Source organism: Hibiscus syriacus, unplaced genomic scaffold (assembly GCF_006381635.1).
Source record: "Hibiscus syriacus cultivar Baekdansim isolate YM2019G1 unplaced genomic scaffold, ASM638163v2 tig00003041_pilon, whole genome shotgun sequence".
In the NCBI taxonomy this organism is placed as follows: Eukaryota; Viridiplantae; Streptophyta; class Magnoliopsida; order Malvales; family Malvaceae; genus Hibiscus; species Hibiscus syriacus.
Genome location: NW_024061960.1, coordinates 10,374,071 through 10,391,522, shown reverse-complemented (window position 1 = coordinate 10,391,522; position 17,452 = coordinate 10,374,071). Strand labels below are relative to the sequence as shown.

Genomic DNA, 17,452 nt, shown 5'->3' with positions numbered 1-17,452 from the left:
GAGCACGTTGGTTAGTGTTGTTATTATTATAATACTATTTATTATTATAATTTAATCAACAAAATGAATAATAGTTAAAGGTGTTATTATCTGTAAATCGTCATTTATTTATTTATGTCAAATTAATATTTATTTTTAATTAAATTTGTCTCTTCAAAAAAGAACTAAATCATGTTAAAAAGATGTTAAACAAACCCTAAGTAATGCTTTGTTAGTACGAGTGCTAGATTTTGCTACGTTAAAATCATCCACGATTGAATGCCTAATTCCTAAAATACTTATACTGACAAATTTAGTATTATCCTTGTAATTATAATCATTATTTTCAATCAAAATTTACTACTATACCATTTATAATAATATCAAATCGAGCATTGTTTATTAAAAAAATATTTCTATTTATTAATGTAATGAATAAAATATTATTAGATAATCATCCTTATAAATACTTAGTATTATGGCACGTGTGAAAATAAAAAGAAGAATAAAATAAAACTTTAACCATTGCTAATAAGATAATAAAAACATTCATGATGAAAAAAAGGTAATTAAAATTTAAAACTATGAGTATGTTTGAAATTTAGTCTATATACTTAAAAAAAATTATAAATTAAATCATTTTATCTTTTCCATTTAAATATTCTAATTAAATCATTAATATTTTCCAATAATTATGCCATGTAAGCATTTTTTACACCTCAGCTCTTCATAATATTATGCCATGTGACTATCTTTAAGAAAATTTTCCATTGTCAATGAGGAAACTCAAATATTTGTTCAGTGAACAAAGAAAATTTACCATTGTTGGTAAAGGCTGGCCAAAGGTTAGTGAGCATTGTTGATCGTTGAGCGTCTTGAAGCCGTTCCATGGCTTCCATCAATGGTTCTTCCACAGATAATCAAGCAGTAACAAGAATTTGGTACTAACAGCATCAAGCAAACACAAGTTCTGAACCTAGCAATGAACTGGTTCACATAACCAATGACACATCAAATAAAGCATGTAAAATGGAGCAATAATTATTTCTCTCATATCGGCGAGGATGGTTGTTAGAACTTAGAAACGGAGGAGAACAACAAGAAAGAGGCACAAGCTTAGCAGATGGTTTTGGTTTAAGGATGAGATGAAGAGCCGATGTGTAAAAAAAATGCTTACGTGGCACGATATTATTGGTAATGACCATATGATGTGATAGGAAGAACTTACCTAATAATTGACGTTTTCCAAAATATATATATATATATATATATAAATTGAAGTTTCTAAGTACAAAAAGTAAATCTTTGAAAAATGGATTGATGGCATATTATATTTGAAGAACCAAGATGAAGTTTCCAATGGCATAGTATTTATAATAACCTCAAAAGTTGCTCTCAAGATACTCATTAGCAAAATCTGTAAATAATAATGGAATAACGGTTAACTCAGCTCTCCCGGTGTATGATTCGATGCGAAATGGATAAGAGTATAAATAGTACAATCATGTAGCAGTTAACCATTTTGGCATATATAAAAATTACAGCAAAATTAGATCAAGTATATATCAAAATGACTGAATGATCTCATACAACAAATATTACTCTCTTAATTTGCTTTTAATACTTAAAAAAGATGGAATGATGATGATGAATCCTACTGACGTCCATTTGAAAAACATACATAGAAAGCTTATGAATTGAAACAAACCTGCAGTTAATCTGAGTCGGAGGAGTCCGGGTTATAGTTTTGTCGGACACTCCTTTTGTTCTGTGTTCCAGGCTTCAATGATGATTCACCTTCGGAGAAGATGACTTGAGCTTTAGCCAATCTATCTTCCAAATCTTCAGTGGAAAACTCATCCGTTCCACCAAGCTCATCAAATCCAACCTGCAAGAGAAACCCTCGTCAACTATTAGCGACCGTGGAACCAAAATGATAAAAAAATCAGATGTTTTAACATTTATAACTTAGATGTTGGAAATAAGATTAACAATACCACATAATCATCGACTTTGGCATTTTTTATAAGGGCAAGTGTAGGAAGAACAACAATCTTGAGCCTCTCAGCCAAGAATGGGCTTTTCTCAGCATGAATTTTTACAAAACGGGTCTCTATATGTTGCTTTGCCAATGCACTCAAGTGCTTGTCCATCACCTGCGATTCAACTCAAACAAGATGAATTGTTTTGCCTTATCTTAATCTCCAAATCTACTTCAAAATAATGAAGAAAAAAGTCATACTAATTAGTTTCTTTTCGATTCCATTAGTTCATTTCTTTCCCCATTTTTTTCTTATTTATTCAGATAATTTCAGTGTTTAATGAGGAAATTAGAATAAAGTTCAATTATGAATTCAGCCCTTTACTTTATGGAAACCGACAAATTATTTACTTTAATTTGTCAGAAACAATTAGTTTAATATGGAACATATTAACAACCACAAATAGTTCAAGTTAGGGGTGATCGTTCGATCAAGTCGAGTCGAATTATAAAGTTTTGAGTTATTCGAATTGACGAGTCTTATTTTATAACTCAAACTTGATTTGAAATTTTTCGAGTCGGATTGATTTTTTCGAGTTTATGTTTAAATTTAATTGTAAATATTTATAATATTATGATACTATTTGCTTCCAATTCAAATGGTTTTCTATAATCATATAGAATAATATCTATTTCTTTATATTTTTTCATATGTCATATACATATATCATAGTGGGTCGAGAGATTCAACTCAAACTTGAAAATCAATCCACTAATTACTATAAAATTCGAGTTATTCGAGTTGCATTTTATAATCGAGTTTATGAAATTACAACTCGAATTCAAGTCAAGTCGGAAAAATCGAGTTTTAGTCGCCCTTAGTTCAAGTTTGTGTTCTCTAACATCGTGACTCATGTCTTATTTCTCAATTCTAGAACAATATGACAACCAAAATTTAACAAATTATTGTATAAAACTAACTTCTCAAATTTCAAAAAGCATTCGAACGAAATTCATAATTAGACTTTCAAATAACTATGAAAGAAAAAAGAAGACGATATATACAAGGCGAGTACCTTGCAGGGCCAGTTTTCGCGGTAGAAGTGGCAGACAACTCGCTCACTAGCTTTAACGATAGAAAAGAAGTCCTTTTCAGCTGGAATCTCAGAATATTCGCCGTGGCCTAAACCGATCCAACGGCTCCGTTTCTCCGCCATTTTCTTCATCTGCTGCAATCTCCGCTCTCTGATAGCCTCCAGATCGTCGTCGTCGATTCGATCCAACGCCGCAATCTCTTCATCGATCTTGTCCTCCACAGCCTTCGCCACCGTCAATACCTGCTTCTCCAGGATCTGAACAAAAAAAATAGAAGACAAATTAAAGATCCACAACCTGAAAAGGAAAGCTTATGGATTTAAATTGAAGTTACCTCTTGAATCTTTGAATTATCCATTGATCTCTGTCAGTCTCTCCCCCTCGCTGGAATTTCAAAAATCAGAAAATTGAATTTGGGAAGCGGAGAGTGCGTGAGAGATGGGGATATTTTTTTCGCTTCAATTTCTGAATATACCGGGCCTAATGATGAAAGCGACGCCGTTTATGTTTAGAAATTTGGGTAAAAGGAAAATGTTAATTGCTCTAGACCTCCCACAAATTATACCTAAATTCTATATTGGTGCTAAAACTTAAAAATATTTTAATTTCAAACTATTAGTATCATTTTAATCTACTTCTTTTATTGGCCTAATTATCATCTTGAACAATTGAACTATTTTTTTAATACGTCTTATCTAAGTTATCTGTATAATTAATGTATAATATTTAAACTTTATTTAATGTATTTTGTATATATCGGTGTCAAATTTAAATTAATATTTAATACTTAAACTGACAATTATGAGCATATTTAAGTTTTATTTAATATTCGAATCTATGACTTGATTGACAGAAATATTTGATTAAAACAATATGATTTAATGATTTAAATATTTTAATATTTAAATTATAATTTAAGAATGGTATAGTGCAAGGCTTTTAACCTTGTGGTCGTAGGATCGAACCCCACCGTGGGCAATTCATAATTCTAACTGCCGGAGATCTTTCATGGAATCTGCTCTCAACCTGGCGTTGGGCAGCCTACTACCTACCTCCCATATCCCATTACATATGGGAATATGGGTTTGACATTTTTTTATGTTGATTTCTAAAAATATTTTTATTATGGATTTATATGATTTTAAATATTTTATTTAGACATGCCACTCAAATTAATATCATTAAACTTAAATTAAATAGTAATATAATCTAATACAATAATAATAATCTTAATCCTTAAAACTTATAGAATTTACCAATTTAATTTCAATCTAAAACAAATCAATAATTTAACCTTTCCTAATTTAAAATTACATAATTTTAATCATTGTTAATCTCTTAAATTGTTTGTTTTCAATTAAAAATATTATATTATTTTTCTTGTATAGTGACGGTTTAAAAATCCTTAAATTTATTGCAATTTATTATTATTTATATTTTACAATAACCATTTTATGACAAAATAAGTTTAATGACTACTTTATATCAAATAAAAATTTAATGAGAGAAAAAAATCATTTTGATATAATTTAATAATTTCTAGTGTACCTTACCCTATTTTTTTAACTTGAGAAAATCAAAGTAATTTTTATTAAATAAACTTGACTGAATTTAAGTTAAATCGAATTTAAAAACACAAATTTAACTTTGTTTCCGGCTCTAAAGCATGCAAATTAAACTTGTTAACGAATGAAAATGACAAATCATGTGTTACGTGCATGCATGATTAGTAATAACAGAAAAGTTTAGTACAAAAATATCAATAACCATTGGCACAATAATTAATATAGCTTGTAAGAATTCATGACTTTAGAACAATGAGAAAAGGATTAAAGTCCCAACGGTTGCATTTTCAAGAACAGGTTCCAAAGTAACCGACGGTCCAACTCAAGTTACTTAGATTATTATTTATATATTGGATTCTTATTCTATATACTAACAATTGAGCTGTTTAACTTCACAAACCAGATTTAAAAAATAGCCACATATTGACACGTGGCGATTTTTTAATTCAGTTTGTGAAGTTACAAAGCTTTATTGTCTGTATATTTGAAAATAATCCTTATATATATTTTACAATGCTTATATTTGTTAGTTTAATATTTACTCTGTTCTAACCTGTGAACTGTGATTGTTCAACATATTGAAAGGGAGCTTTTGTATGTGTTACACAAATTAACCTCCCATATTATCGAAAGGGAAGGCGCTCCCACCAGGAGAAGATTCCTTGCTACACACTGAAGAAGCCAGCAAATTGACCTGAAAAGAAGGGATCTCGCCATCACTTTCAAGATCAAGACACCCTGCTATATAAAGAAAACACGCCGAGATATACTATACCTTGACTATTTCGGATTTCGAGCTTGGTCGAGTATAGGCAGCCAGGATGCTCATGTTGAAAGGCTGGGAACATTTGAAATTGATAATAACAAGTGTTAGATTCTACCTTGAATGGAAATGCCAAGTTTGTAGACCACCAAAAACAATATTTCACCCATAAGATATAATGATAGTCACTAAAATATATGGATTTAGTTATCATGGTCCAACAAGCTGAAACATGATTCAATTCGGATTGTTATTAATATAGGAAACTTCCTAGAAGACAGGCTGCTCTTTAAATGATTTATAAATTATAAGAACGACAAACATGGTAAACCTACATCTTATTTACTGCAGAGGGCATGGTCCTAGACATGTAATGAATGCTCCATTTAACAAAGAGCAAAACAAAACGTAAACTAATCGAGAAAACGAGTATTCGCAAAAAAAATTCAAAATATATTAAGTTTTAAACAAAAAGTGAACTTACCCTAAAGGGATCCCCCCTCAATGATTGCACAAACATTGAACTCCCTGGAGCTTTTCCCTGCATAAGTGAAATGCATTAATATCCCTCTCTTTTTGGTGATACACACAAACACTGACCTCTCCGAAGCTTACAATTTTTGGTCTATGCTGGGCAAGTGTCTCTACACTGATCTATATTTCGTAAATTAGAGATCATTGATATTGGCCAAAACATGTGCAAATTTAAAGGCACGTTACCTCCAAGGAAATGTCCCTGAGACGCCTCCCAGTTTGAGCACAGCAGATACGAACAACATGTTCGTCACAGCTCCCACTGATAATATAATCTTTACCATTTAGATAATAGGAGCGAGTGTAATTCTGCGAGCTTCCAGTAGAAGGTATATTAAATTCCAGGTGAAGGCTACCATCAGCAGCCAGAAGCTGTTTGACCTGTCAATGTCAACATGTTAAATAATACTAATATGTACTTCAATATGAAAATCAAAGTAAAGGCTTCATTTAAATGGCATATACTTAGAAAAGGAATAAATGTTTACAAATTACAATTAAAATAGAACGTAATGCAAATTTTAAATTGTAGAAAGAAGATAGCCAACTTGAACCAAAAGGCCCAAATGCAATGATAAAAAAAAGGCACATTTCAATTGAGTTTTGCAAGTCTTGGCCAATGATTGTCAAGTTATAGATTCTCGTAGAAGTACAATATGGTGGCACTTTCACAACCACGAGAGTCCGTACCCAAATTATGACCCTACTGAAGTGGAAATCTGTAAGACCTGTCAGCTAACTTTGCATTAGTGACTGCTTAACTTGAATCCACCCTCTTGCACACGTAAGAAGCAACTCTAAAATGAAATATGTGTGAAAAACGAAAATGACTATCATAAGAAAACCACAAGCTTTACTCACGGAATATCTTTCCCGAAAGCAGTAAAATCGTAGAAGGAATTTCTATCTAAATTTATTCTCACCAAACATTGGTTTTATATACTGATCAAACAATTATTTTCGAGTCCATATTTTTAAGGACCAGGTTTACAGTTTACTCATAGACCAAGTATGAAACTCAATGTCTGAATACAAGGAAAAAGTTTACCACGGACACTGAAACTAATACTATTATTTATTACAAAAATTACCTCATTGTCAATGGCTGAGACGAGAAGATAGTGATCATCTGGAGAGAAGCAGATCATCACATTTCCTTTAGAGCTTGAAGCTGTGTAGCATGGCGTTGTTGGCTTCTGTCTCAAATCCCACATTTTAACATCCTGATCAAATGATGAAGTGGCGAAAATATTTGGGGAATGGTTCGAAAACTTGACTACATTAATGTGTTCTTGGTGCATATCAGTGAACACTTGGAGCCGTCTTCCGCTGTTGATATCGTACAGAGCCACGTTTCTTGAGTACCCACTTGCAAGAAAGAGTTCATCCGTAGAGTTAACATGAACAGATGTTAATTGGTCAAACTCTTCAAAGTTGACAGAGCCATAACCACCATGCATTCTGTTGGAAGTTGATGGGAAATGCTGAACATCATACAGCTTCAGTGAGCCATTATCTGAACCAGCTATCAGCTGAATGAAAAAGGTAAAGGAAAAGATTTTAATACAGTCCATAACTCAATGAGTTGGCATGGACGGATGAAATTTAAAAGAATTGTTAAGATCTCTAAAAGCGGTAAGTGTGAATTTTCTACTAAAACAATAAATTTCATAAAAGGAAAAGGAAATAAAGTTTTATAGGGAAATGCGTTTATGAAATTAGAGAGCACTAGAATTTAACCTCTTAGGAGTACATCATGGTATTTACTCACCTTAGAGGGATACTTCTTGAGCCAACAGAGCCCCAACACACTATTCATTGCTCCAAGTGAAGGAATGTAACTAACAATTTTCTGCTTTTCATGGTTAACAATAACCACTTCACCATCTAAAGTTCCAAAGACCATTAGGCCGGAGTTAGTTGGATGATACTCAAACTGCCTTGGACGAAAGCTCTGGATTTCACCTCCCACATTGCTGCCTGTGAAAGACAGTGAATGCAGACATGGCCAAGCTGAAGACCCCATTTTTGCAGCACAGAGAGATCGGGTATAAAAATATTGCGACTTCCCAGCAGGATCCAATGGCATTTGCTTTGGTATTCGTAAGTTAGAGTGCTTTGCTCTAAGTTCACGCTTCAGCAATATACTAACAACATTTTCTTTATCGTTTCTTCTATAAGGAAGGTATTCAAAATGTTTAAAAAAAGTTACATTAGCCATTTCTCTGTCAATATTTCTGATACGTAAGTTATCCAAAACTTTCAACTGCGGTATTGAAGCTATCATGTATTCCCTATAATGTTTCTGAAAGCATATCGGTGAAGCATGTTCAGAAATGTACTTAAACGAAACATCTGCAACATTCCTTGAGGAAGCACCTTCAGAAGACTCTTCTCCATTTTGATTTGATAATGCAACAGAAGAAACCTGTCAAATGAATCAGAACGACATTAAACAAGACAAGGATAATCCATTGCTCCACCTCCAGAGAACAACTCTCACAGTCAATCACTCAATTAGGAATTTAGATTGAACACCATAACTAAATCCTAACACGATATCCTCATGCATTCCCCAATCTAAAGCATTTGGATTGAACACCACAAATAAATCCCAACATATTCTCATTCATTTCCAACCTATAAAATAAAGGAATTACCACCTAATATTATGACAAAGATTATGAAATGATAATAATATACTAAAAATAATAACTACCAGCGTTAAAATAACTTCAAACTTTGGAGAAACTAATAACTTCCTTTTTTTTAGCACCTTAATACCTCACAAATCATCAAAACAGATCAAGAAACCAGTGATTAGAGGCCATAGATTCACCTCACTTATATGATTAATTTCTCTGTTCCACCCAGGAGGTGGATTGGATGACAAGTCCATGTCAGAATTCTCTATGTGAATAGAAAAATCTATTTCGCTATCATCTGAAGAGTCCTCATTTGTGCTTTGAAAATTCTGATTCATACTGAATGGAAGCAAATTTCTTATTGCATGTTCAGTCATGACATCAAGATCTACAAGTAAATCAAGACTAGCAGTTGCCAGCCCAGGTAAAGATGCACTGCTCAGCTGACTGGGTCCAGTCTGATAATAACCAATGGATGATCCAGAGGATCCAACATCATTGCAGCATAACCAATTTTGAAACCTAAGCTCCTCCAATGACTGAAGTTTGGAAACTGCTGCAATTGTAGTCCATAAGTTGGAAATTCTGGTCTCACACATTGAGAGACAAATCAGATTCGGCATGCAAGAAAAACAATCCTCCCGGAAGCTACTGAGAGTAGTGCTATAGTCAAGGTTAAGGGAGTGCAGCCACATAAATTCACCGACCAAGTTGAGCTTTCGAAAATGCGAAGACCTCAAGTTTAGAACTTGGCACTGTAGACCTCGATGAGAAAGATCCCTGGTCGTATAACTCAAATTAGTTTAAAAAAATCAAAGACACATAAAACGGTTTAGTTAACTTCACAAAATTATCCGATAGAACTAAAGCTACTATCTTAACATGCATAATCTAGATAGCACAAACACTTGGTGCAGTAATTACGAAAGTATAACATAACTTACAAAACGATAACTTAAGAAAAATAGAGAGAGAAGGAGAACCTAAATTTAACATAATATTTTACCCCAAAAAATCATCATTTTCAAGCACCTTCTCAGAATTAAACAACCTAGGATCGTATAGCAATCTATATATCAAACAGAGTTTTTATAGAGGGGGCAGGTGAGGGGAATAGAGAAGGAGAAAAAGAACCAAATCTTTCTAAAGACAATTTGACAAAATTATATCTCCATCTAAGCCAATCCTAATATAACTAAACAAGTGATATTCCCATCTAAGCCGGTCCAAATATAACTAAACTACAAGTGAAAAACCCATCTAAGGCAATCCAAATATAACTAAATGATAAGTGATATCCACATCTTGGTCGATCAAAATATAACTAAACGACAAGTGATATCCCTTCTAAGCCGATTCAACTATAACTAAACGACAAATAATAGCCACTTATAGCTAAAGGAAAACTATATGATCAAGATCTAGAGGGTACTTTAATTTCTTTGACAACATTGACTTTTTTCCGCAAGGATCACCTGCATGCTTCTTCCAAAAGCATTCATAATATACGGTGAGATTATGTACCCCATTAAGGAAGTTTATCTTGAAGATGCAAAATAAAATAGAACAGAAAAATCATCAAAATTATTGAATGAAAATATGTGAAATATATACTCAATCTTACTCTTAACTAGCATTAAAAGGTTGTAGGTTCTTTAAAAAATAGAAATTAGCTTAAATTCATTTATCCTTTTTCTAGTCGAATTGATTCAGGATTTCATCCTAATATCCTCTGGCAACTATAGAAATACGGAGGGAACTATCAAGAAAGGAAGCCCATCTAAATCTTCAGTAACTGTTGTTTCAACAAGATTACACGATATATCGATAAAATTAACTCATGACTATACAGTACTCACTGGTTTCCTTATAATTCAATGAAGAGTTAAATGTATTTGTCAATCTCCCGTTATGTTGATTATCATCTTCACTCCTTGATTTTTATCATATGGTGCAACTACAATGACCCCCCTACCCTACCCTACCCTAGTTGAATTTTGAACTTACCATAAATACCTTAAGATTCATACAAACCTGCACTCTCTTTGTCCCTACTAGACTGTTGTTATTTAGAAAAAAATGTCAAATGAATATATCACCTTCAAAATATTGTACCAAGCAATTAACAAAGGAACCAAGTTATTAGAACTCATAGAACAAAATTCAAAAATGAGAATTAGAACCTCATCTCTTTTCTACCACCACCTTCTTACAATTTGAACACATCCAATTATTGCACTCGAATGCTAACGTCAAAAGATACTTTTTCAAACAAAACCATTAATATTGAATCATTCAAAATAAAACAAAAGGCAAATACCAAAAATAACCGAATGTCGAAAATATTCTACTGCAAAGCAGATCTCCACTAGTACAGGGAGTGCTCTTACGTAGGACATTAAAAATTCTGACACGTTTAAACAAGTATTGAATCAGATACTTTGCTGGATATTAATGCATAATAAACACTGTTATACCGCAAGAAGTCTTTCCCAAATGATAAATCCTGGAGATCAACTATTCGAAGTTTCTGACCAATAGATCGCATCAGTAACAAAGCATATTCTCCACTCAATGCACAAGATGATTCATTGAGCACATCAACAGCTTCAATCTCAGATTCACTGATTCTCATAGTCACTTCAAGGAGTGGGTGAAAATCAATATCCTTCATATGGTCCAATAAAATCTCCAGTACACATACCTCATGATGGGATCTAAGAACATCAGCCTGAAATGTTCAACCAAAAAAAGATATTTATCAGATTTAACTTGCACAGCCATCAGGAAAAGAATTATAGACAGTCACCCAAAAAAGAAAGAATCTTGATGTTCTTCAGCACAAGAAATCTAAGGCGGAGTGAAGAAAATGCGGTTAGTGATTATCATATTTAACCATAGAAATTGATCTCTCTTCACCACATTTGATAAAGAAGGATGCGGTCTTTCAAGCCAAAACTTCAGATATGATATTAGGTTAAAAACATTCAAATTAGACTTTATATAACAGCTTGCCATCTTTCACCAATGAGACTTGCGCAATAGTACCAAAGGGTGTCAAACCCCATGCCACCATAATAGACACACCTAAAGGATTCACCAAGAAGCATCACTCCATGTGTGATAATAGATGAATAACCATAACAACATCCCCGGGCTTTAGATGGACGATTACCCACACTGTGAGCAATCAAACACTTTGTAACAAGACTGAACCCCCAAAATCCAACTCCTATAACATCTCGATCACACTATTTCTAACAATAGAAATTATTCCTTCCTTACCTACTACTATCTGAAACAAGTCTGAGCAAAGAACTTGAAAAGATTAATCATAATGCCAAACATTTTTCTTGCTCTCTCAGTAGGATAACTAAAGCACAACTCACAAGATAACGCAGCTGTGAAGAATATTCAACTTTCTAGTTCTTAAATTCAACATTGCAATTGAAAAAACACCGATAGCATGACTGATTGATCAGAAAAATCACAAGCCTGTCAAGCCAATTTGAGGTTCTTCGTCCAGTGATCAGTAGCTCTGATGGAGTTTCCTCCAAGAACATTAATCTAAATTCTCAACACTCAGAGTTAATTACAAAGCATTGGAAAATATAAAAAATACATGCAACTTCATACGACTTAGTCATTAAAATTTAAGAATTACTTATCAGGACAAACCTTAAATAGAGCAGATAAAAATACAGTGCTCGGTGTAACAGCATGCCTCCTGCATGATTCAATGTATCTGCAACCAAATTCATCAGTATCAAAATTTTAGAAAAAATCTATACGACAACTCAACGGAGAAGCGATTCATAATAAAAGGCAGGAATACGAAGAAAGCAATACGATTAGAGGGGAAATTAAAGAAGTGATCAATAACTAAGGTTGCATGTTAACATCTGATCATTTCGAGCTAGAAATTTTAGGTTTTCACGAAAAGAAAACTTAAAATCTAGCAAGAAAAACAATCAGTAACTGAGACGATAAAAGTGAAATCCACCGCATAAAGAAATAGATTTAAGATATAAAAAAATGATTAAAACCAAAAACTAAGACTTACATTGTTGCCAAGGCTGAGATTTTGATGGGCATAGCGATTCAACTCTTCGAAAATTTTAGATTTAAGATATAAAATAATTAGTGAGAAAAGTAGCAGCTAACTTTTACATATTTGTTCAAAGATTTATGGAGTAATTGTATTTGGCTGCTTTAGTTGAACATATAAGAGAAAAATACAGAGAATCAGATTGGCAATATTGGAAAAAAGGAGGATAAAAATGCAAAATGGGTAACGCTTAAGTTACTAATTTACTTATCTGTAAGACTATAACGCATGAGTGGGTTAGGCCCCACACTGTCAGCTCCTCCAACATTTTTTCATGACCTTTTTATATTTTATTAATCATGAAATATAATAAAATAATAATTAAAGTTTAATGGCAAATTATTAATTTAAAAGTTAAAAATTTATAAATGGATACTAAAATTTATTTTATTGAATTTTAAAATTAATAAAAAATTAAATGATGAAATTCATTTTTTTAATTTCAATATTCATAGACTTTAAAATATTTTAATCAAAAAATAAACTAACATGTTATATTTTATTTCTTTTTAATTAATATATACTCATATTATGTTATTATAATTATTTATTAATTTGATATGATTATAATATATTATTTATTTAAATATTTTTAATTATTTGAGAATAAACGCTTAAACATCTCTACAGATGTTATGCTCAAATCCAAAACTTCTAAGAATAACAATCATCATTTGGCCTAGGGGTGTAAACGAGTCGAGTCGAGCTCGACTCAACTCGAAAACTCTGAAATAGAGCTTGACTCGACTCGAAAACTCGTGAGCTTAAAATTTTCAAGCTCGAATCGAACTCGAAATCCTTAACTGAAGCTCGTGAGCAGCTCGAAAAGGCTCGAAATGAAAAAAAAAATCTTAAACTTAACTCGATTGAAGCCTCAAACTCAAACTCGAACCTGAACTTTAAATACATGAAAATCTTACTGTATTTTAAAAAAATCAATACATAAATATTAATATTATTAGTGATTTATTGTTAAAAAAATAAAATTTTAATATATTTATATTTTTGAGCTACTCACGAGCTTTTCGAGTTAAATATCAAGTAGCTAGTTTCGGTTCGTTAAGGACTCGAGTCGAGCTTGATCTCGAGTCGAGTCCATTCGATCCGAGTATTTATTGAGCCTTGATCGAGTCGATCTCGAGTAGCTCACGATCTGTCTCATCTCATTTACAGCCCTACTTTGGCCATTAAAATATATATAATACTAAAAAATTACATAAAACTTAAGAATTTAATTACATTTAAATAAAATAATTTAATTATAAAAAATCCAACGACTTGAGTAAATTTTTTATTAGTCTAGAATATGTAATGATATATGTTCAAAAGATTTCAATCATTTGAATCTAAATGTTTATATCCATTCATACACGACATTTGAATTGAGACGTCAAAGAATATCAAACAAAAAATAACCGTTGAAGTCGATTGGTTCGTATATAATGTTTAGTAATTGCTTGACCAGTCTTAAATGTCATGATTAATGGCCCAATGTTCAACCTCAGCTTAGCTGCCTCATTGTTTTGCTTTTAGGTTGGGCTCGATTCACTGACCTGTGGGACTGTGGGCCTCTTTTCTTCTACAACAATCACTATCAAATCTCGAATTTCTCATTTTATTAGGTTAACTATTTGAGTAATCATTTAATTGTAGAATAAATTTTAATTAAATTATCAAATTAATATTTTTTAATAAAATAATTAAATAATTTATATATTATTAATTGTATCACTAATTATTAATCATTAATAAAAACACTAACATGATAAATATATTTTTAATAGAAAAAAGAGCTAATTTTATTATTATAAAAAATCCAATATTAAAATGAGGGCTTACAACTGAAATCATAAACTAAATACATATTAAGGATATTCTTCTATAACCATTAAGACAAAAAAAATTAGTCACTTAAGATCATATATAAATTAAACAATGAAAAGGTTAAAAACTCATTCAAAAAAATCGAATAATATGTAGACATGAACAAATCTGATTGGTACGCAAACAAACCACAACATGAGATTAAACTATTAAAAGACCACTGACAAATGCAAATCAGAGCCACGTATCGTGAGAAAACCATCTATAAATGCAAGTTACGTATCCTAATCTAATTCGAGAGCCCAAAACATAGAACATCAGCAGGATAACAAATGAACATTATCTTAATCAGTCGCAACAATGTCAAATATAAAACTAAAAAAATAAATTACAAAAACAACCAAACAAATAAAAAATAAAATAAAAAAAACATTTCATGAAGACAGAAAAAATCGTACCATAAAGATAGAATTATTATATATAAAAAAGTAAAAATACTAAATAAAAGTAAAAAAAAACGGTGATGACAATCAACAACAAAACTAATATCACTGTCTACTAATCAAAAAATAAAAAGAAAGAGAACAAAGGATTCTTTAGAGAAAATAATAAGCGTTAGGGTCATTTTAATATGATGGCTAAATAAATTTATATAATCAAATAAATGAAATAAGAATGGAAAATGGGTAATAAAACATTAACGGGGTTAGCGCATTAACTAATTTTGACAAAATCAGTTTAATAATCTAAGTGGATAAATTATTTAGTTTAATAGGATAATTTGGAAATTATTTTGGGATCTGCAACGTTTGTTACAACATTTGTAAAACTTAGTCACGTCCATGTGACAAGTTTTAATTTTTTAATATATTTTATAGAACTCATCACGTCGACGTAACAAGTTTCACATGCACTGTAACAAATACCTAAAGGTGTAATTGAATCGAGCTTGAACAAACAATGGTGTGTTCATGTTTGTTCGTTAATTTTTTAGTTAATTTTTTAAGGTTTTCATGTTCGGTTCGTGTTCGTTTATTTATATTTGATAATGTTCGTGTTAGTTCGTTTAACGTTCGTGAACATGTTCGTTTAACGTTCGTGAACATGTTCGTTTAAATATTCGCGAATATATTCGTTTAGCGTTCATGAATATATTCTTTTGACATTCGTGAATATATTCATTTAGTTTTCGTTTAACTTTATGAACATGTTCGTTTATATAACAACGCAAGCATTAAATAAAAATAGACAGTAGTGATTGATGTTTCTATCCACTATATCAGGTTAAGAGTATGGTTTTCTCAGGCGAGAGAAAAGTACAAGTTTCCAACTTTTTCACGATCTTCATAAACAATGTTAGCAAAAGGATCAGTGTTCCAGCTCTTAAGGAAGCATTTCAAGAGTATGGTGTAGTGATTGATGTTTTTATTGCGTATAATAGTAGGAAAAGGCTGTACGCGGATTCTACATTTGCATTTGTCAGGTTCAGGAAGAAATCTGAAGCGAACACAACAATTATTAGAGCGAATGGTAGGGTGTTGGATGGTTTTAAGATTAAAGTGTTTCATGATAAGGTGTTTGCTTATAATAATATGAGGGGGTTACAGTTAAGAGAGACGTTAAAGTATGGAAGCCAGCGTTAAGGGATTTAAGATCTTTCAAGGAAGTTGTGGGAGGAGTAAAGGGCGGTGATGGAGATTTTCATGAGATGGAAGGGCGAAAACAGGTTATGCAAGGGGGTCATTTGAGGGGTTAATTTATTTAAACATTGGAGAGGATAGAGGGCCAAATCTCTTCAGTAGAGACAAGGCATCCAACAGAAATATTATCATTCCTAAACAAGCCTTATCGTGGATGGAGTGTAGTTTGGTGGGTAAAATCAAGAACAGTTTCAATGAAGACATTGTTCAAACAGCTTTTAGAGCTGAAGGATTTGATGTGAAGGTTAGCCCTTGGCACGATTTATTAGTGATTGTTCAATTTCAAGATGGTCAAGATCGTCAAGCGTGCTGGTCATGTCGAGATGAATGGTTACAAACATGGTTTGATGAGCTAGAATTACTGGAAGGTTTTGAGAACAAAGTAAAGGTCAAGATTTGGGTTTCGTTGAAGGACATTCCATTAGCTATATGGAGTGTGAAGTTTTTTTCAGATATTGGTAGCCGGTGGGGGAAAGTTCTAATGATCGACGACGAAACTAAAAACCATGATCGTTTCGATGTTGCCAAGATCCTGCTGGAAGTGAAATATGAGTCAATGATTCCAGAAAAAGTTCTCATCTTTTTCATGGGGATTGTTTATACAATCAAAATTAGTACTGAGTTGCAGGAGGAAACCAGAACTTTCATAGATGGGACATTAGTGGGTGGAGGAAAGTGTTGTTCACCGATCGTGAGAGATGATGAGGATTTGGCTTTCGAGGATGAAAATGTAGCAGGTCCAGTTTTGGTGAAAGGGTGTAATGTGATGGAACTAGTCAATCCAGTAAGTCAGATGAGTGTTCAAGTCAACGGTGCGTTGGAACATGGAGTGAAACAGACAGAAGCTTTGGCGGTGCATAGTGCTGATTCTGTAGACAGGCTTCACGATGTCCCTGTAGTTTCTAATTTTGGGCCCGGGTATAAGGTCGTTGATGACAGTTTTGGGTTTATGTCAATCAACAGAGATTTGGATAATTCTTGGGTGGAAAAGTCCATTTCCCATAGCTCAAGGCTCCAGGACGTGCAGATTGAAGAAATCTCTTCTCTCAAATTAGCTGATGCAGCAAATTTGGTCGGTTATCAAGAAGGTGATTTTGGGTCTCCCGGGTCATTTAAGCATCAAAGTAACGCTATTCCCATAGTTTTTTCTCGCAAACACATAATGAAGGGGTCGTTGCGTCCGAGGTAGAAAGCTTCTACAAGAATCACTGCTACTTCTAAAAAGAAATCAATTGGCTTCGATTTACATGTAGAGCAA

General features: G+C 32.5%; 2 protein-coding genes across 2 annotated transcripts; both read right to left on the bottom strand.

Annotated features, from left to right (window-relative positions):
* Positions 1 to 1,420: 1,420 nt before the first annotated feature.
* LOC120173288 (thioredoxin domain-containing protein 9 homolog) lies at positions 1,421 to 3,533 on the bottom strand. Its single transcript, XM_039180495.1, has 4 exons — positions 3,390 to 3,533; positions 3,037 to 3,312; positions 1,977 to 2,135; positions 1,421 to 1,867 (listed from the first exon to the last, which is right to left on the bottom strand). Exons 1-4 carry the CDS (start codon positions 3,411 to 3,413, stop codon positions 1,694 to 1,696), a joined length of 633 nt encoding a protein of 210 aa, XP_039036426.1. The 5' UTR covers positions 3,414 to 3,533; the 3' UTR covers positions 1,421 to 1,693.
* Positions 3,534 to 5,100: 1,567 nt separating this feature from the next.
* Positions 5,101 to 12,718, bottom strand: LOC120173249. Its single transcript, XM_039180470.1, has 10 exons — positions 12,626 to 12,718; positions 12,241 to 12,307; positions 11,040 to 11,293; positions 8,757 to 9,342; positions 7,689 to 8,345; positions 7,009 to 7,449; positions 6,104 to 6,298; positions 5,868 to 5,924; positions 5,396 to 5,458; positions 5,101 to 5,314 (listed from the first exon to the last, which is right to left on the bottom strand). Exons 1-10 carry the CDS (start codon positions 12,655 to 12,657, stop codon positions 5,231 to 5,233), a joined length of 2,436 nt encoding a protein of 811 aa, XP_039036401.1. The 5' UTR covers positions 12,658 to 12,718; the 3' UTR covers positions 5,101 to 5,230.
* Between the last annotated feature and the right edge of the window lie 4,734 nt (positions 12,719 to 17,452).